Source organism: Jaculus jaculus, chromosome 7 (genome assembly GCF_020740685.1).
Source record: "Jaculus jaculus isolate mJacJac1 chromosome 7, mJacJac1.mat.Y.cur, whole genome shotgun sequence".
Lineage (NCBI taxonomy): Eukaryota > Metazoa > Chordata > Mammalia > Rodentia > Dipodidae > Jaculus > Jaculus jaculus.
The window spans coordinates 98,782,753-98,800,375 of record NC_059108.1 but is presented as its reverse complement, the minus strand read 5'-3'; the positions used below and the strand labels follow the sequence as shown (position 1 = coordinate 98,800,375).

The 17,623-nt window shown below is 41.8% G+C and overlaps 1 protein-coding gene across 2 annotated transcripts in view; it reads left to right on the top strand.

Moving 5' to 3' along the window:
* The window catches only part of Mis18bp1 (MIS18 binding protein 1), a 60,989-nt gene that overhangs the window by 10,321 nt on the left and 33,045 nt on the right, over positions 1-17,623 (top strand). For both annotated transcript variants that reach the window (XM_045155238.1, XR_006638169.1), the window contains exons 2-6: positions 8,521-9,127; positions 10,881-10,985; positions 11,416-11,909; positions 14,244-14,317; positions 16,847-16,977. In XM_045155238.1, coding sequence (XP_045011173.1) covers positions 8,611-9,127; positions 10,881-10,985; positions 11,416-11,909; positions 14,244-14,317; positions 16,847-16,977 — 1,321 coding nt within the window. In that variant the 5' untranslated portion in view covers positions 8,521-8,610. The remainder of the gene's footprint in view (positions 1-8,520; positions 9,128-10,880; positions 10,986-11,415; positions 11,910-14,243; positions 14,318-16,846; positions 16,978-17,623) is intronic.

Below are 17,623 nucleotides of genomic sequence, written 5' to 3'. Positions count from 1 at the left end.
CTTGTATGGACTGTCCAGATCTGGATCAGGGTTGTGGGATTGAGGGCCTGACTAGCAGCAAACTGGACCCATGGGGGGTTGAGGAGAAGAGCTTGGTAATGAGTCAGTCTGACATTTGTTAGCCACCTGTCAGTGGGCTGCTTTAGCACTCCTTCATTAGCGTGAGGAGAGTCACTTTCAGGGTTTGGCCCAAAGTTTATCTGAGTCTTTGACCAATAAGGTGGTGGCTGCTATTATTCGGAGGCACAGGGACCATCCTGTTGCCAGTGTGTCCAATTTCTTTGATAGGTAAGCAATTGGCCTCTTCCAAGGGCCGAGAGTCTTGAGTCAGTACCCCTTTGGCTATGCCTTTGTTTTCATCCACATAAAGATGGAAAGGTTTGTGGATGTCTGGCAAAGCCAATGCTGGGGCTCTTTCAATTGGAGGAAGGCCTCCTCATTTCTGGGGTCCATCCTTGGGAGTTTTCTTGTCCCCTTGTGGCCTCATAGAGAGGTTTGGCAATTTCTGTGAATATGGAATATGGGTATCCAAAGTCTTCAAAACCACACCGACCACAAGAACTCATGTATCTGTTGCTGGGTTCTGGGATGGGGGATGTTGAGGATTTTTTTTTTTTTTTTTTTTTGTGTGTGTGGGCTTGAGACTACAGGCGTTGACCTTGAGTATGTACCCAAGGTACTTTTCTTTGGCAGAGTTGCACCTTTCTGGCTGAAACTTGGTATCTCATGCGGTCCAATTCTTTCAGCAAGGCCTCTGTGGCTGAGCAGCAGGTTTTTTCATCTGGGGCTGCTATAAGGAGGTCATCTATGTACTGCAAGAGGGTTGTTTGGGGATTGGCCTGATGGTACTCACCCAAATCCTCATGGAGTGCTTCATCAAAAATGGTGGGTGATTTCTTAAATCCTTGTGGCAATCTGATCCATGTTAATTGCCTGTTGAATCCACTTTCTGGATCACACTATTCAAAGGAAAACAGAGGTTGACTGGCCAGGGCCAGTGGCAAACTGAAGAATGCATCCCTGAGGTCCAGCAGAGTGTATGGGTTCCGCACAGAGGGGGGGATGTCCTCTACGCATTTATTAATTTCTCCCAGATCCTGCACAGGCCAGTAGTCATTAGAGTGGGGCTTCTTTACTGGCAGGAGAGGAGTATTCCAGGTGGATTGACAAGGGACTAATATCCTTTGTTCCCAAAGCCAGGGTATGTGGGACATTATACCAAGTTTGGCCTCTTGGGGCATAGAGTATTGGCGGACTCAGGTTGGGCTTGCATTAGCCATCAATTGGACTGTGATTGGGGCCTGATGTTTGGCTAGCCTGGTCTGATTTCTCTCTGCCCATACACCTGGAATCCTTTCCCATAGCTCCCTGAGATATGGGCTTTCAGGGGTAGCTTGGGAGTGTGAAGAGTAGAGTTTATATTCTTCCAGGGACACAGTTAACACATGTACAGGACCATTTTTACTGAGAATCTGTACTCCTGAGGGGCTGAATTGGATTTGTGTCCCCATTTTAGTCAAGAGGTCTCGCCTCAGGGATGGATATGGGCACCCAGGGATGGCCATGAACAAACGGGTTACCCATCCCATTCCTAAGTTCCACTTCTCTTTAGGTAGTTCATGAATATTGACTTGTCCCAGTGGCTCCTTGGACCCATGTCCTTTTGGTGGACAGGGGTCCCATAGGTTGTTTTGGGATAGAATGTTGAGCCCCAGTATTGACCAGGAAAGCCACTGGTTTCCCCTCCACCTTCCAAGGTTACCCAGGGGACATGAGCCCTGATGCCCTCAGTCACTGAGTTCGCCTGTTTCCAGGATCTTAAAAATTTTATCCCTTTGTCTTTTTGGACATTCATTTTTCCAATGTCCCATCTCTTTGCAGTAAGCACATTGGTCTTTTTGGAGATGGGGTTGGTGTTGTCCTTCCCCTCTCAATTGTGGGGCTGGCTTGCCCCCGTCTCTCCTGTAGGCCATGCTTTTTAATTCCCTTGGGTCAGATTTTCCCATGTAGTATTTTAGCTAATCCTCTAGTTTGTTTATCTACTGGGGTTTCTCTATTATTATAAACTTTCTCTGCTATTGCCACAAGTTTTGACATCTGCTTACCTGTATAACCATACAGGTGCTGAAGTTTTCTGCGGATATCTGGCACTGCCTGGCTGACGAAAGCCATGTTAACAGTAGACTGGTTTTCTCTTGCTTCTGGGTCCAGGGGCATATAGGTCCAGTATGCTTCTAATAGTCTCCCTACAAAGGCCCCTGGGCTTTCCTCCTTACTTTGTATTATCTCTCCTACCTTAGATAAATTTGTAGGCTTCCTAGCAGTCTCTTGGAGACCCTCCCCCATCAGAATCTGGCAGTAGGCTTTGAGTCTCTCCTTACCTTTAGGGCTGTTGGGGGGTCCCAGTTAGGGGAGGCTAAGGGAAAGGCTGCGTCCACAACAGCCTGCACATTCGTGCGATGGCCATTAGGTCCAGGAACTAGCTTGCAGGTGGTGGCTAGGATCCGTTCCCTTTCCTCTGTTGTGAAGAGAACCTGCAAAAGCTGCTGACAATCATCCCAAGTGGGCTGATGGGTTATCATTATGGAATCTAACAAGTTTAGGAGGGCTGAGGGCTTCTCAGAAAACTCTGGGTTCTGCATTTTCCAATTAGACAAGTCACTGGCAGAGAAAGGGATATGAGCCCTGAACTGTCGGCTGTCCTGATAAGGGGGCCTATTGCTCACAAGGGCAGTGCAACCACTGCGAGGTCTGCCTGTCTTGTGGTGTGGGCTCGCATATGGGGATGAATGATCATATTATTTCCAGTTTCCCCTGGGCCCAGATCGGCACTTACCAAATGGGGCCTGGGTTCTGGCGCAGGGGCGGGTACATAGGGAGATGGTGGAGGTATCCCTCAGGGGCACAGGGGTCAGAACTACCAGCTTATGGTCCTCCGGCAGCTTAGACTCCTTAACAGACGGGGGGCTTCCTACCAAGTATTGTCAGGCTGTGATGTATGGGACCTGGTCAGGATGCCTAGGATTCCCATACGTGATACTTTTTTTTTTAAGGTAGAGTCTCACTGTGCCCCTGGCTGACCTGGAATTCACTATGTAGTCTCAAGGTAGCCTCGAACTCATGGCAATCCTCCTACCTCTGCCTCCTGAGTGCTGGGATTAAAGGCATGCACCACCACGCCCGGCTCCATACACAATACTTTTAACCTTATAAATGGTGGGGACGTAGAAGGTGCCTCCCTCTGGCCATCCTACATTGAAAGTCAGCCATTCATTCCTGCAAAAGATAGATAGTTTTCCTGACCATACTATTAAATCTGGATTGTCTGCCAGGTGTCTGAAATCCTTGAAGTGTGACTGGACTAGGTCCAGTGGAGTGAAACTTGCTGCCTGTCCCATAGTACCTTTCAAGAAAACTTTCAAGAAAGTAGAAAAGGACAAACAAGACACAGACACAAAAACAAATTTCCTGGGAAACGAAAAAGGCACTCAAATGCTGCTAACAGCAGCCTATCCCGTGAACGGCCTCTGCCAGATGGGTGTGACCGGTCAGTATTTATCAAAACCAGAGTCAGACTGGAACCTTCCGGCTCCACCATTGAAGCTTTCCAGCTGTACCAGATGGGGCTGCGGAGCGTCCTCAGAACCCTCCCCCACCCCCCAGTTAATAAGTGGCTTGTCAACCTTATGTCTGTAGTCCTCCAGATTGCCCCCAGATGCCACATTTGCCAAAAATGAAACAACAGCAGAACAGAGTATAGAGGGGCTCCCCAACTCACTAATCGTCAGAGAGCCAGCTGTTCCTCTGAAAACACTCCATTATTCAGTCTGGGGAGCAGGTTCCCAGAGATCCCGGATGAGCCCCCAAATGTATAGGTCCAAAAATCACTGAAGAAAGACCAATGGACTCAAATAGTATGTAAAAGCAGACTGTTTATTCTGCAGAACCAGCCAGCATGTGGGGATCAACCATTCACACAAAATGACGATTCTGGGAGGAGCTCACAGGCTCCTTTTAAGCACAGCTGGAAGAATTTTGGCAGGCTAGGTCTAACGGAATTCCAGGTAGATTGGGTAATCCCTTATCATGATTGGCTAGGCAGGCAGCAATTTCATTTGTACATCTTTGTTTGGGGCAAAGGGGACAAAAGGGAAATGTCTGGGCATTTTTGGACATGTCTTCAGGAACTGGCTCAGCCCCTGGGCAGCAATCTTCTCTGACCATGTGAGGGTCACCGTTAAGTAACAGCCCTTCCTTTCCCAGAAGTTTTGCCTGCCTGTCTGGGAAACTGAAACTTAGGCCTAGTTAGGGTGGCACCTTACTGAAGCCTGTCATGGTGTCAGTTTGCTCCCTTCATTCTAATCTTAAGGTTAGTTATTAACTGTTTAGTTCAGTTTTCAAGGAAAGCTATTAACCTTTCAGGGATTATAGGTATAGCCACCACATCTGACTTTGATGTCTTTTGATTTAACTGCATTAGTGATTTGAATTTTTTTTTTTTTTTTTTAGTTTCTACTCTTTTGAGGTAGAGTCTCACTCAAGCACAGGATGACCTGGAATCCACTCTGTAGTTCCAGGCTGTAGCAGACAGCTTCAGGTTTGTTGAGATGAACTTTCAGACCAGGCACAATTATGGAGGAAGGGATGTTTATTGCAGCTTATAGATCCAGGGTAAGTTCCATAATGGAAAAGAAGCTGGACTGCTTTCATACATTCAAACAGAGAGAAAGAAAGCCACAAACCAAAAAACCACAACCACACAGCACACTTTAGGAACTCCAGCTAGACACAGTTTGCATATCTTCAGATTGGAACTTCAAATCTACCACCATACCTTATGGCTGGATCCAAAGATCCATCTCCTCTAGCCAAGTGTAGCTGTAGGTTGACCTCAAACTCAAGGTGATCCTCCTACCTCTGCCTCATGAGTGCTGGGATTAAAGGCTTGCACCACCATGCCAGGCTAATTTGTGTTTTGTGAGACAAGGTCTCATACCAGGCTGATCCTTTTGCCTTATTCTCTTGAGTGCTAGGATTACAGGTTTGTGCCAAGATGCCCAACATTTGCAAGAATTTTCTGTGGTAGGATTTTTCTATATAAATGGTGTAAAAAACTTACTGGAATTGTTACAAATTTAGTATTAAGAGATACTGCAAATCTTGACCAATCTTGACCATTAAGTTCCAGACATCTCAGATTGAAATATTTTTCAAGAATTGCTTAGGCCAGGTTCAATTCCTTAGGATCCACTGTAGCCAGATGCACGAGGGGGCACACACATCTGGACTTCCTTTGCAGTGGCTGGAGGCCCTGGCACACCCATTCTCTCTCCCCCTTCTCTGTCAAATTATATATAAAAGAATAGCTTAATATAATGTGTGGTTCCACACCTAGAGTTTTAAAAAAATTAATATTTTTATTTATTTATTTCAGAGAGAGAGGCAGATAGAGAGAGATTATGGGCATGACGGACCCTCTAGCCATGGCAGATGAACTCCAGATGCATGCACCACCTTGTGCATCTGGCTTACATGGGTCCTCAGGAATTGAACCTGAATACTTGGGCTTTGCAGGCAAGTGCTTTATAACCTTTAAGCCATCTCCCCATCCCCCACCCCATTTTTTGTTGTTTGTATTTTTATTTAAAAGTTTTATATTTATATACCTATTTGCAAACAAAGAGAGATGGAGTGTGCCAGGGCTTCCAGCTGTAGGAAATGAACTCCAGATGGATAGAGAGACCACTGTGTATCTGGCTTTATGTGGGTATTGAGGAATTGAATATGGGTGGCTAGGCTTTGCAGGCAAGCACCTTAATTGCTGAACCTTCTCTCCATCACTTGTTTGTTTTTTGTTTGTTTTTGAGGCAGGGTCCTACTCTAATCCTGGCTAACCTGAGCCTCCTCACTCTGTAGCCCAGGCTGGCCTTGAACTCACAGTGGCAGTCCTCCTGTCTTAGCCTCCCACCTGCTGGTGTTAGAGATGTGGGCCACCATGTCCAGATAAAATCTTGATTTTTTTTAGATATACAAAATAACATTTGGGCTGTGTTAATGGCTTCATGGGCAATAATGCTTGCTGAACATGGGAACCTGAGTTCAATACCCACATAAAAAGCTGAGTATGCGGGGCTGGAGGGATGGCTTAGCGGTTAAGGCTTTTGCCTACAAAGCTGAAGGACCCAGGTTCTATTCCCCAGGACCCACATTAGCTAGATGCACAAAAGGGCACACACATCTGGAGTTTATTTGCAGTGCCTGGAGGCCCTGGTGCACCTATTCCCCCCTCCCTCTTTCTCTGTCAAATAAATAAATATATAAACACTAAAAAAAAAAAAGCTTGAGTATGCCCATATATACCTGTAACCACAGTCCTAAGGGGAGTGAAGATAGAATTGCTGGGTCTCACTGATCAGCTGACCAGAAAATAGCAGCTCCAAGTTCACTGAGATACCCTGTCTCAAGCAAAATAGTGATAAAGAAAGAGACCTGATATCTTCCTTTGGACTCCATATGTGTACAACTGGGGCACATGCATCTGCTTACATGCATGCATACACTATACACCCCCCACACAGAAAGAAAGTGGGGAAAAGAAATTTTAACTTCCTTAAAACTTCAGCTACAACCTTTTATTTAAATGTTCTGGAGCATAACCAAGCCAGGATTTGAGATTGTTTCAGTAATTGTATGTGGGCTGGAGAGCTGGCTTAGTGGTTAAGGCACTTGCCTGCATAGCCTAAGGACCCAAGTTTGTTTCCACAGGTCCCATGTAAGCCAGATGCACATGGTGACCCATGCATCTGGAGTTCGTTTGCAGTGGTTAGAGGCCCTAGCATACCCATTCTCTCCCCCTGTCTTGCCCATTCTCTCCTTCTCCCTCTCTCTCTCTGTCTCAAATCTTTTAAAAATATTTTTAAAAAATAAGTAAATAATTGAATGTGCTCTTCAGCTTTTGCTAAGGTCATTGTAACTGCTGTCTTAGAATTTTAAGTGTATAAAAAGGAAGAAGTGGGGGCTAGAGAGATGGCTTAGTGGTTAAGGCACTTTTCTGATTCCTCATGACCCATCTAAGCCAGATGCACAAGGTGGCACATGCATCTGGGGTTTGTTTACAGTGGCTAGAAGCCCTGGTGGATCCATTCATTTCTCTCTCTCAAAAACTTAGAAAAGGAAGAGAGCTGGAGAGATGGCTTAGCAGTTAAGACAATTGCTGGTAAAGCCAAAGGACCTAGGTTCAATTTCCCAGGACCCACATAAGCCAGATGCACATGGTGGCATATGCGTCTGGAGTTCATTTGTAGCAGCTGGAGGCCCTGGCACGCCTATATCCCCCGCCCCCCATGTATCTCTTTCTAAAATAAATAAATAAGGGAAAGGGGAAGAAAGCATTTTCTTTTTTATGCATGTATTATATTGGAATTTCTAGACTTGGTGGTTTCACTACCAGTAGTTGTTCAGGAGTAGAATGCTGGTGAAGCATGCTTTTAAGGCCTTGGGTTTGATTCCTAACACCAGAAACACTAGCTAGGAAACTGGTTTCACCTTGTTTGGCATTAAACTCCTTCCTGGAAAAACATTCTTGTGTTGTGCCAAGACCCCTGACCAGGAGCCAAGTCCCCCAGTCACCCAGGAGTCACCCAGAGAACCGCCACAGAAGCCGAGACACTCGAATGTAAAAGCAGCAGGTTTCTTTATTGCAAGCCTAGGCCTGGGCTCCATCCACACAGTCCAGCACAGTGGTACTGAGGGAGAGAGTCCAGACCCTCAGAGGAAAGGGGTTTATAAAGGAAAGCTTACATCATATTGTGACTTTTAAAATGATTGGTTCTAAGAGGCACACGTGGGAATTTCAGAGAGGGTGCACGTGGGAACTCCAGCCTACTTATCTTAGGTAGTAACTTGTTTACAGAACCTATTGCAAGAGCTGTTTGCAGAACTTATCTTTTGTAAGAGGCTGGAGCTTCTGTGGCTAGGTAGCTCTGGAATGTCCTTGAAGTGGAGTTTTCCCAGCAATCAAAGGGGGGGCTGGAATGTCCTTGAAGTGGAGGTTTCCCAGGAATCAAAGGGGGGGGGGTGTCTATAGCTAAGTAAGCGTGGATACAGAAGCAAAAAGAGCACATTAGTCAGCTAGCTCCTCATCTGAGTCAAAATGGCTGTCTGATTTTAAATGGCAGCACCACTGTCCAGCCACTAAGCGAGGTCACAGAAGCCAGATGCAGCACACTACTTCTTCTTGATCTCTCACTTGTAGTTCTCAAGTAATTTTCAAAAACAGATATTCAAAATTCAGAATTTAGAACTATTAACTATTTGATAAGGAGTGCTTCTTTGTAAAGAGGCAAATTTTATCAAATTGCTCATCTGTTAGATTAAAATAAAACTTTAACCAAAAATCTCAATCTTGGTTAAATTTGTGAGTTATTACTCAGTATTGTTAAGAACCCATTAAACCTTTTAGGTTGTATAATGTTGTTAATAGAAGGTAAACTAAACAATGATTTCCACATTGAATTATAGGTTTATCTGGACCCCTGCTGAATTTGTGTCCTGAAACTTGTTTGGGTTGAATTTTCTGCTAAAGGTGTTTGTTTCCACTATCTTATCAAGATGATCATAACACCTTTAAAACATCCTGGAAATCACTTGTCTTCAGTAACTTCTCCAAAAAGAAATATGCTCATGGATGCAGTCTTTATTGACAACATTCCTCCAGGCACACTCACTCCTGTGAAAGATTTGGTGAAATATCAGAATTCCTCTCTAAAATTTAATGGCCATAAAAAGAATCAGTTCCTAAAAATGGCAACTTCTAACAATAGAGGTATATTTCAGTCTACCCTGCTGTCAGATGCTGTTGCCTCTAGCATTTGTCTTGATGTCAGCGCTATAAATCCCAGCAAGGATGTATTGAGAAATGAAGCAAACTACGACTCACCAGGAAAAATCTTTCAAAGAATGAAAGAAAAAGTACAACGTGAAAAGCAAGAACAAGTATCAAGAAACATTAGTATGTTGGAATCACCAAAAAGGGAGCGTAATAAAACCTTCCCGTCTCACAGAGATGAGAAAAGACAGTTGCAGCATACCTATATTTGTGAAGCAAAAAACAGATCATTTCAATCAGGTAATGGTTTGCTGAAACCATTTTTATTATGTGGGGGTTAAAAAAAGTATAATGAGCTGGATGTGTTGGCACACACCTTTAATCCCAGCACTCGGGAGGCAGAGGTAGGAGGATCACTGTGAGTTTGAGGCCACCCTGAGATACAGAGTGAATTCCAGGTCAGCCTTGGCTATAGTGAGATCCTACCTCAAAAACAACAACAAAAAATACATGCACACACCCACACACACCCACAAGGTCTCTTTTTGCACTGCAAACAAATGCCCATCTGGCTTTATGGGGGTGGCTGGGGAATTGAATTTAGTCTCAAAGGCTTTGCATGCTAATGCCTTTAATTGCTGAGGTATTTCCCCAGATCCTTTGTTTGAGACAAGGTCTTGCTATGTAACTCAGGTCAGCCTGAATTTGTGAGATTCCTGTCTCAGGCTCCTGAGTGTTGGGATTGTAGGAATGTACACCACACCTGACAGCAGAGTTTTAAGAGTTTTGGGAGCAAGTGAAGGAGTACCGAAATAATCTATACACAGTAGGAGAAAAGAAAGGAGCAGACGAAGCCACACACACATAGATATGACAGAATTGAGACAGAATAAAGTTGTTGTCTTTGAGATTCTGATGCCCCTTTCCCTGAAAGTACATATAATTTTGTCTGTCACTGCAGAAATTATTTGTGGCCTTTGTAAGGACCTTTGAATTTGGAAATAAAGAACTCATGTTGTTCAGCATGTAGGGGGGAAAAAGAGGTCAGAGGGATCCAAATTATGGTTGAATTTGCTCTTAGCTCTCAACATGTTGACTTTCATGGGGTAACTGCTTAGTTTTAGAAATGTATATAACCAGAGGCTAGAGAGGTGGCTTAATGGTTAAGGTGCTTACCTGCAAAGCCTAAGGACCCAGGTTCAATTCCCCAGTACCCATGTAAGCCAGATGCACATGGTGGTGCGTGCATTTGGAGTTCATTTGCAAGTGGCTAGAGGCCCCTAGCATTGTCTTATTCTTTCTCCTCCCCCTCCCCACCTCCCCGTAAATAAAAAAAGAAATGTATACAACTAGAAGCAGAAGCTTCAAGACTGGGTGTTGCTTCATATGTAATCTTAGCAAAAATGTCCTCAGTTTGTGGTAGTACCAGAATTGTATGCCAGATCACGAAACTGCTTGGTCTAGTAGCATACTCCCACCTTCCTTCTCCTTGTGCTCACAATGCTCAGGCATCAGCAGGGAGCACACCACAGACTTCAATGTGTGCTTAGAGTCCTCAGTTGATAGGAGCATAGACTACTTTTTATACCAGGGACTACTGCATGGGGCTTTGTATTTGCCCTTTAGTTAGTCTCAAGAAGGACCTGTGTCCAGCCACTTGGCACCTTGGAACCTCTAGAGCCTCCAGTACACGGGCTGGAATGTGTTGTTAGACTAAGATGTCCAGCCCACAGCTCTTGGGAACCACAACCTAGTCCTGGTGCTCCTTGTACAAGTAGGGGTTATGGCTCAAGACTCTTGCTCATAGAACACTAATATACTTTATACTTTTGTGTTGAGAAGGCAAATTGAAACTTTAAAAGAGTTTAAAGAAAATTCTTCACCATAATAAAGTGAAGGTGTAAGGAGACAGTACTGGGAAGACTTTAAAACCATCATATGTTGAGAAAGCACTCTATATTAGTCTTATCATTACTGAACCTAAATGTCTTAAATTTTAAAAAGGCATTTTTCTCTGTGACTAATACAACTTCTTTCTTTAAAAAAAAAAAAGTCTCACTCAAAGAAGTTCCTCTGGAATCATCAAATACCTTTTCCAGCAAGCCAAAGATTCAACACCAGCAGGAAAAGAAGGCACAACAGCACAATTTAACTTATGGTAAACTCTTACTTTGTATGTTTTGGGTTGGTTTTCAGTCTGTTATTTCAGTGAATTTGTCAGATGCTCTTTAATTCCCAGTTTGGGTAATAAGTACTGACTCTGGACAAAATCCTTGAATTAAAAAAGCCAGAAATACTCAGACTGAGTAGGAGGGTAGGTGGACTATTCTTAATCCAATGTTCTTTTTGTTTTGTTTTGCTTTTTGAGGTAGGATCTCACTCTAGCCCAAGCTAACCTGGAATTCATGATGTAGTCTCAGGGTGGCCTTGAACTCAGAGCAATCCTCCTACCTGTGTGTCCCATGTGCTGGGATTAAAGGTGTGAGCCACCACACCCAGTGACTGTTTAATATAAACAATTTTAAATGAACTTTTATTTATCTTTTTATTTCATATGACCTTTCTATAAATTTTACCTTTTTTTCCAGAACTCCCAACTTTGAACCAAGAGCAAGAAAATATTTCAGTTGCAGGATTCTCAAACAAGGAATTAACTAGAGCTCAGCTAACAGAACAAATTCTTCAAGTAAGAGAAGATACAGTTGAAACAACTATGTTCAAAAAGAACACATTTGTTTTAGAAGATGTTGATTCAGCTTACAAAAATTTCAAAACAACCACTATTAAGACTCTTAATGCTAACTGTGTTCCTATTAAAAATGGTAACCAATCGGTGGTTCCTGACAGTGAAATAACAGAAGGGAGTTCACAAGAGACTAAGGAACACAGTGGAAAAACAGTGTCCAGAGGAACTAGACTTCAAGATTCCATGAAAGATACATGCAAAATTATACTTGCAAGTCCAAGACTTCATGTAACAATACCTCGTAGGTCACCAAGAAATGTTACAAACTCTTCTCCAACTATTATAAATGATGCTAAAAAACTTCAAACTATTACAAATGAAGTTAAAAAATCTCAGGTATGAAGACCTTTAAGCCAAATATTATTTCTGACTTAACACCACTGCTCCCTGTCCTTACTCATCAAGAGGTCTAAGTTTGTTCCAACCTCAAGTACTTGGGTTGCTTTCTTCTTTTTTTTCTTTTTCTTTTTTTCCTGATTTTGAAGTACTATTTACTAACAGCATTTATAATAGAAGAGAATTATAACATCTAAAGATATGAGTAGTATATAGAGTAAGATAGGGTGATCAATAAAAGGCTAGAGCATCAAATTATATTAAATCAAGATTTTTTTTTTTTTTTTTTTTGAGGTAGGGTCTCACTCTAGCTCAGGCTGACCTGGAATTTACTATGTAGTCTCAGGCTGTCCTCGAACTCACTGAAGTCCTCCTACCTCTGCCTCCTGACTGCTGCAAGATAAATTTTTGAAATTAATGGAAATAGGAAGAAAAAAGTTACATATGCACGAGGCCCTGGGTTTCATCTCTCTTTAGCACCTCAAAAAGAAACAAGAAATAGAACCTAAAATTTCCCAATTGATAAGTTTGCCCATTAAGTTTTAATTTTAATTTTTTTTAATATGTTTTGTTCATTTTTATTTATTTATTTGAGAGTGACAGAGACAGAAAGAGGCAGAGAGAGAGAGAGAGAGAGAGAGAGAGAGAGAGAGAATGGGCGTGCCAGGGCTTCCAGCCACTGCAAAGGAACTCCAGACGCATGCGCCCCCTTGTGCATCTGGCTAACGTGGGTCCTGGAGAATCGAGCCTTGAACCGGGGTCCTTAGGCTTCATAGGGAATTGCTTAACCGCTAAGCCATCTCTCCAGCCCCGCATTAAGTTTTAAATGGATGATTGTGGGTATTATATTGAAATGGTATTTAAATTGTTTTTGTTTTTAAGAGTTATGAAATAGTGGCACTTTTACATCTTACTGTATTTACTATAGATTGCATTATTTGCAAACTGTAAAATTTACACTTAATGTTAAATTTTGTTTTGTTTTGTTTTGTTTTGTTTTGTTGAGTTAGGGTCTCACTCTGGCCCCAGCTGACCTGGAATTCAATATGTAGTCTCAGGGTGGCCTTGAACTCATGGCAGTCCTCCCTCCTCTGCCTCTCAAGTGCTAGGATTAAGCATGTGCACCACCATGCTCTGCTTAAATTTGTTTTTTTTGAAGTAGGGTCTCTAGGGCAGTCACTCTGTAGTCCCAGGCTGGTCTCAAACTCACAGCAATACTTCTACCTTGGTTTTCTGAGTGCTGGGATTAAAAGTCTATGCCGCCATGCCTGACAAGAATATATAAATGTATATATATTTTTTATTTTTATTTTTTTTATTTTTCGAGGTAGGGTCTTACTTTAGCCCAGGCTGACCTGAAATTCACTATGTAGTCTCAGGGTGGCCTTGAACTCATGGCAGTCCTCCTACCTCTGCCTTCCAAGTGCTGGGATTAAAGGTGTGTGCTGCCACACCCAGCCTAAATGTATAATTTTATTTATTTTTATTGTTTTAGTACTTAATATTTTTTTCTTTTTATTTATTTGAGAGAGAGGAAGAGAATGGGCACCCCAGGGCCTCCAGCCACTGCAAATGAACTCCAGATGTATGTGCCACCTTGTGTATCTGGCTTACGTGGGTCCTGGTAATAGAACCAAAGTCCTTTGGCTTTGCAGACTAAGCCATCTCTCCAGTCCACAGTGTATAGTTTGAAATGACCACATTAGTTTATGTATTTTGGCTTTAGTTTTCAGAAACATACCAGTCTTAAATTGTTATCAAATAGCCAGGTATAGTGACTCACACCTTCAATCCTAGTATTTGGGAGGCTGATATAGAATTATTATGAGTTCAAGGACTGCCTGAGCTGTAAATTGAGTTCTAGGTTAGCCTGAGTTACAGTGAGAACCTGCCTCAAAAAACAGAAAAATTGTTATGTCATTTTGTTTTTGTTATTAATGTTCAAAGAAATTTTACTTGTACTAAAATAATTCTCGAGTTGTTCAGCTGTTTGCCTTTTGTTGTTTTGTTTTGTCTTTCGAGGTAGGGTCTTACTCTGGTCCAGGCTGACCTGGAATTCACTATGTAGTCTAAAGGTGGCCTCGAACTCACAGCGATCCTCCTACCTCTGCCTCCCCAGTTGGGATTAAAGGCATGCACCACCACACCTGGCTGGCTCTTTGATTCTTTCTGCCTTATCTTCTGCAATGGGCCCTGAGCCTTGGAGGGTGTGATAGAGATTCCTCCCAAAGTCTATAAGCTGAGGTTTTTTTTCTTTTTTAATTCAAATTAATTTTCTAATGCTTATGCTAAAAGTAGCAAAAGAAATGTGTTCTGTGTTTTATGCTTGATTAGGTCATCCAGCTACAAGAATGGATGATTAAGGTCATCAATGATAACACTGCTATCTGTGTAGAAGGAAAGCTGGTGTAAGTATGACATTTATGTATTATTTTCACAATATTCAAGATGATGTAAGAGCCTAACAGGTGAAGCATGTCAGATAGATCTTCCCACAAAACACTTTATCTTTAGGTTATAAACTGAAGGCAGAACAAAAGAAATGGCTATAGTTCCTTATTTTGGTGACAGCTCAAATTTATGTAGTGCTTAATTTATTCTGATATGCTATTACGTTGGCTAATATTATTTGAATAATTATATATGATCATTTACTATTTAGAGTATAACAGTCCAGATTCTAATATCAAAATTGGGACAACCTGATAGGAATTGCTGATCAAAAAAGGATCAAAATTATTTAAAACTGCCAAGCAGTTACATATTAATTAATTGACATTCTCTGGTTCTCCCTAAAGTAAGGACATTATCCATGAGTAGACTGCCTAATTCTGCTATTCTATCAGCACCATTTTCTACTTTGAGAAGCATTTTCTCAGTGATAAAGCAACTTGTAGTTAAACAATTTAAAGTATCCCTATTTAGCTATTTACATGGAAGTTTATAAAGTTGAGTGAGATTTGGCGATCTGCTGCAGATGACTGATCTAGTTGCCATTGTGGAAATCCATTAGTGCTGCTTACAACCAATAATGCGTGGGCAAGTTACTTCTCTTTGAATCTTAGTTTCTTTATGAATTCAGTGAAAATAATACCTCTTAAATTGTGGCTGGGCTTTTGTTGTTTTGAGACAATATTTCATTGTGCAGGCTGGCTGTGAACTTGTGATGCTCCTGCCTTTGCCTTCCAAGTGCCGGGATTATAAGTATGCAACACCATGCCAAGTGCCTGGTTTCTTGTGGATAGTTTTAAAAATGAGTTAATATTCACAGTTCTAAAGACTTTTATAGTATGATTTAAATGTTAACTATGACAAAAAGGAATAAAAGAGGGCTGGAAAGATGGCTTTGTGGTTAAGGCATTTGCCTGCAAAGCCAGAGGATCCCAGTTTGACTCTCCAGGACCCACATAAGCCAGATGCACAAGGGGGTGCATGCATCTTGAGTTTGTTTGTAGTGGCTAGAGGCCCTGGTCTGCTCATGCTCCCTCCCTTCCCACCCCCAAATAAATAAATAATACCTTTTTTAAAAAAAGAAGTACTTCACCAAGTACCATGTACAATGAATATATATCAGTTAAGAATATTATTCATCCTGTGCTAGAGTGAGACTCTATCTCAACAAACAAAACAAACAAAAAATAATAATAATAGAAGTAATAAGGAATAGTGTGAGTTCAGTACTGTTTGAATTAAGAGAACTTTTTGGAGTTTATAAATAGTATAGTTATTATCACTCAGTTGAATGAGTGAACATTCAGCACTTATCTAGTATGTCTCCATACTTTCTTGTTATATTTATTGTTAGAATAAAGCTAAGGAAGTATGAAAAATGGATTTATGGGTCAGCGATTTGCTAACGAGTTTGTTTTTCTAATTGGAACTTCTTTTTGTACATCACAAAATGGAAGCTTAAAACACTTGCAAGGGTTCTGAGGGTAAAAATCCCACAGGATTTGACCTGTGCACAAAAGCCAACCCACTATAGAATGTGAGGGAGAGGGTCACAGGAAGTCTTTAGAAGCTTAGAATCAGTTTGGCTGACATTACAAATATTAGCCAGCAGCAAATACTTGGTGAAGGTGTCTGCTTCCATACTAATGATAGGTTTTATGAAGGTGCATTGGTTGGCTGTCTTAGAGTTTCTTGGCATTCACTCTGAGAATCACATTAGCCAGGAAGTAGAGTTTTCCTGCACGGATTGGTCTCCAAATTCAACTAGCAGTACCGCTCCTGTCATAGCTAGTGTGAACAACTAGGTTTTTAAAAATAATTTTATAGTTGGGTCATGATATGCAGAGACATTTATTGTACCAATAACTGTGGGCTAACTCCACAATGCATGACCCATATACCTCAACAAGGAGGGGCCAATAGGGAGGGGGTAGGCCATGGATGAGCCTAATAATGGTACCAAACTGTCTGTATTTGCTGAATACAGACAAAAATTTCCAAAAATTTGTTGAATACAAAACTAATAAAAATAATAATAATTTTATGGTGTGTGTGTGTGTGTGTGTGTGTGTGTTAGAGAGAATGGACTCAACAGGGCCTCCAGCCACTGTAACTAAACAAAGTCCAGATGCAAGCTCCACCTTGTGCATTTGGCTTTACATGGATACTGGAAGAATCAAGCCTGGGTCCTTTGGCTTTGCAGGCCAGTGCCTTAATAGCTAAGGCATGTCTCCAGCCACCAAAACTAGGTTTTGATCCTAGGGCTTAATGAGAAGGCCTGGCTGGCCTAGACCAGGCTTGCATGAAACTTGAAAGTTTGAAGTTGTCCTGCCTCTTCCTCCTTTGTGTTGGGATTACAGGCTTGAGCCACCACACCCAACTCAAAATGAACACTTTATATTATATATTTGTATATTTCTATATGTATTTGACTTTTGGCAAAATGTGAATATTTTGACCTTACTAAACCTTTTGTTTTCTCCTAGAGACATGACTAACATATATTGGCACAGTAATGTAATTATACAGCGGATTAAGCATAATGAACTTAGGACTTTATCAGGCAACATTTATATATTAAAAGGATTGATAGACCAGATTTCTATGAAAGAAGCAGGTAAATGAGTATCATTATTAATTGAATCTTCTCATAGTTTCCTCATCTGTCCTAAATACTTATAATGATCCCTGCTCTCTCATTGCCTCTGTTAGCCATGTGGGTAGTCTCCTAGTACTAACTCATGTCCCTTCAAGCCCACAACCTTACTGTTCTACCATCAGACCTGGTAAACTCTTGTCTGTGGCTTTTTACTTTCCTCTGGTTCTAATCTAATTTTATAACTGCTTTGTGGCTCATTCCCTCAGGGACTTTGGGACTATTTCAGTGAGGACTTCCCTGACTATCTTTTTTTGTTTTTTGTTGTTGTTTTTCTAGGTAGGGTTTCACTCTAGCCCAGGCTGACCTGGAATTAACTGTGTAATCAGAGGATGGCCTCCAACTCACAGCAATTCTAAAGGCATGTGCCACCACACCCAGCTCTGACTGTCTTTTTTAAAGTTGCTGTTCTTCCCCCCCCTCCTCCTTATCCACCTTCCCTGCAATACCATCTAGTAAACAAGAATTTTACCTACTGGTTGGCTTTCTCACTAGAGGGCAAGCTCCATAAAGCCTTTGTTAACTCGTACAACTAATTCAGTATAGCAGTACTTGCTACAATAAGTACTTAGTTGATTTAATGAATTAATAGTCTCTCTTTAAAATT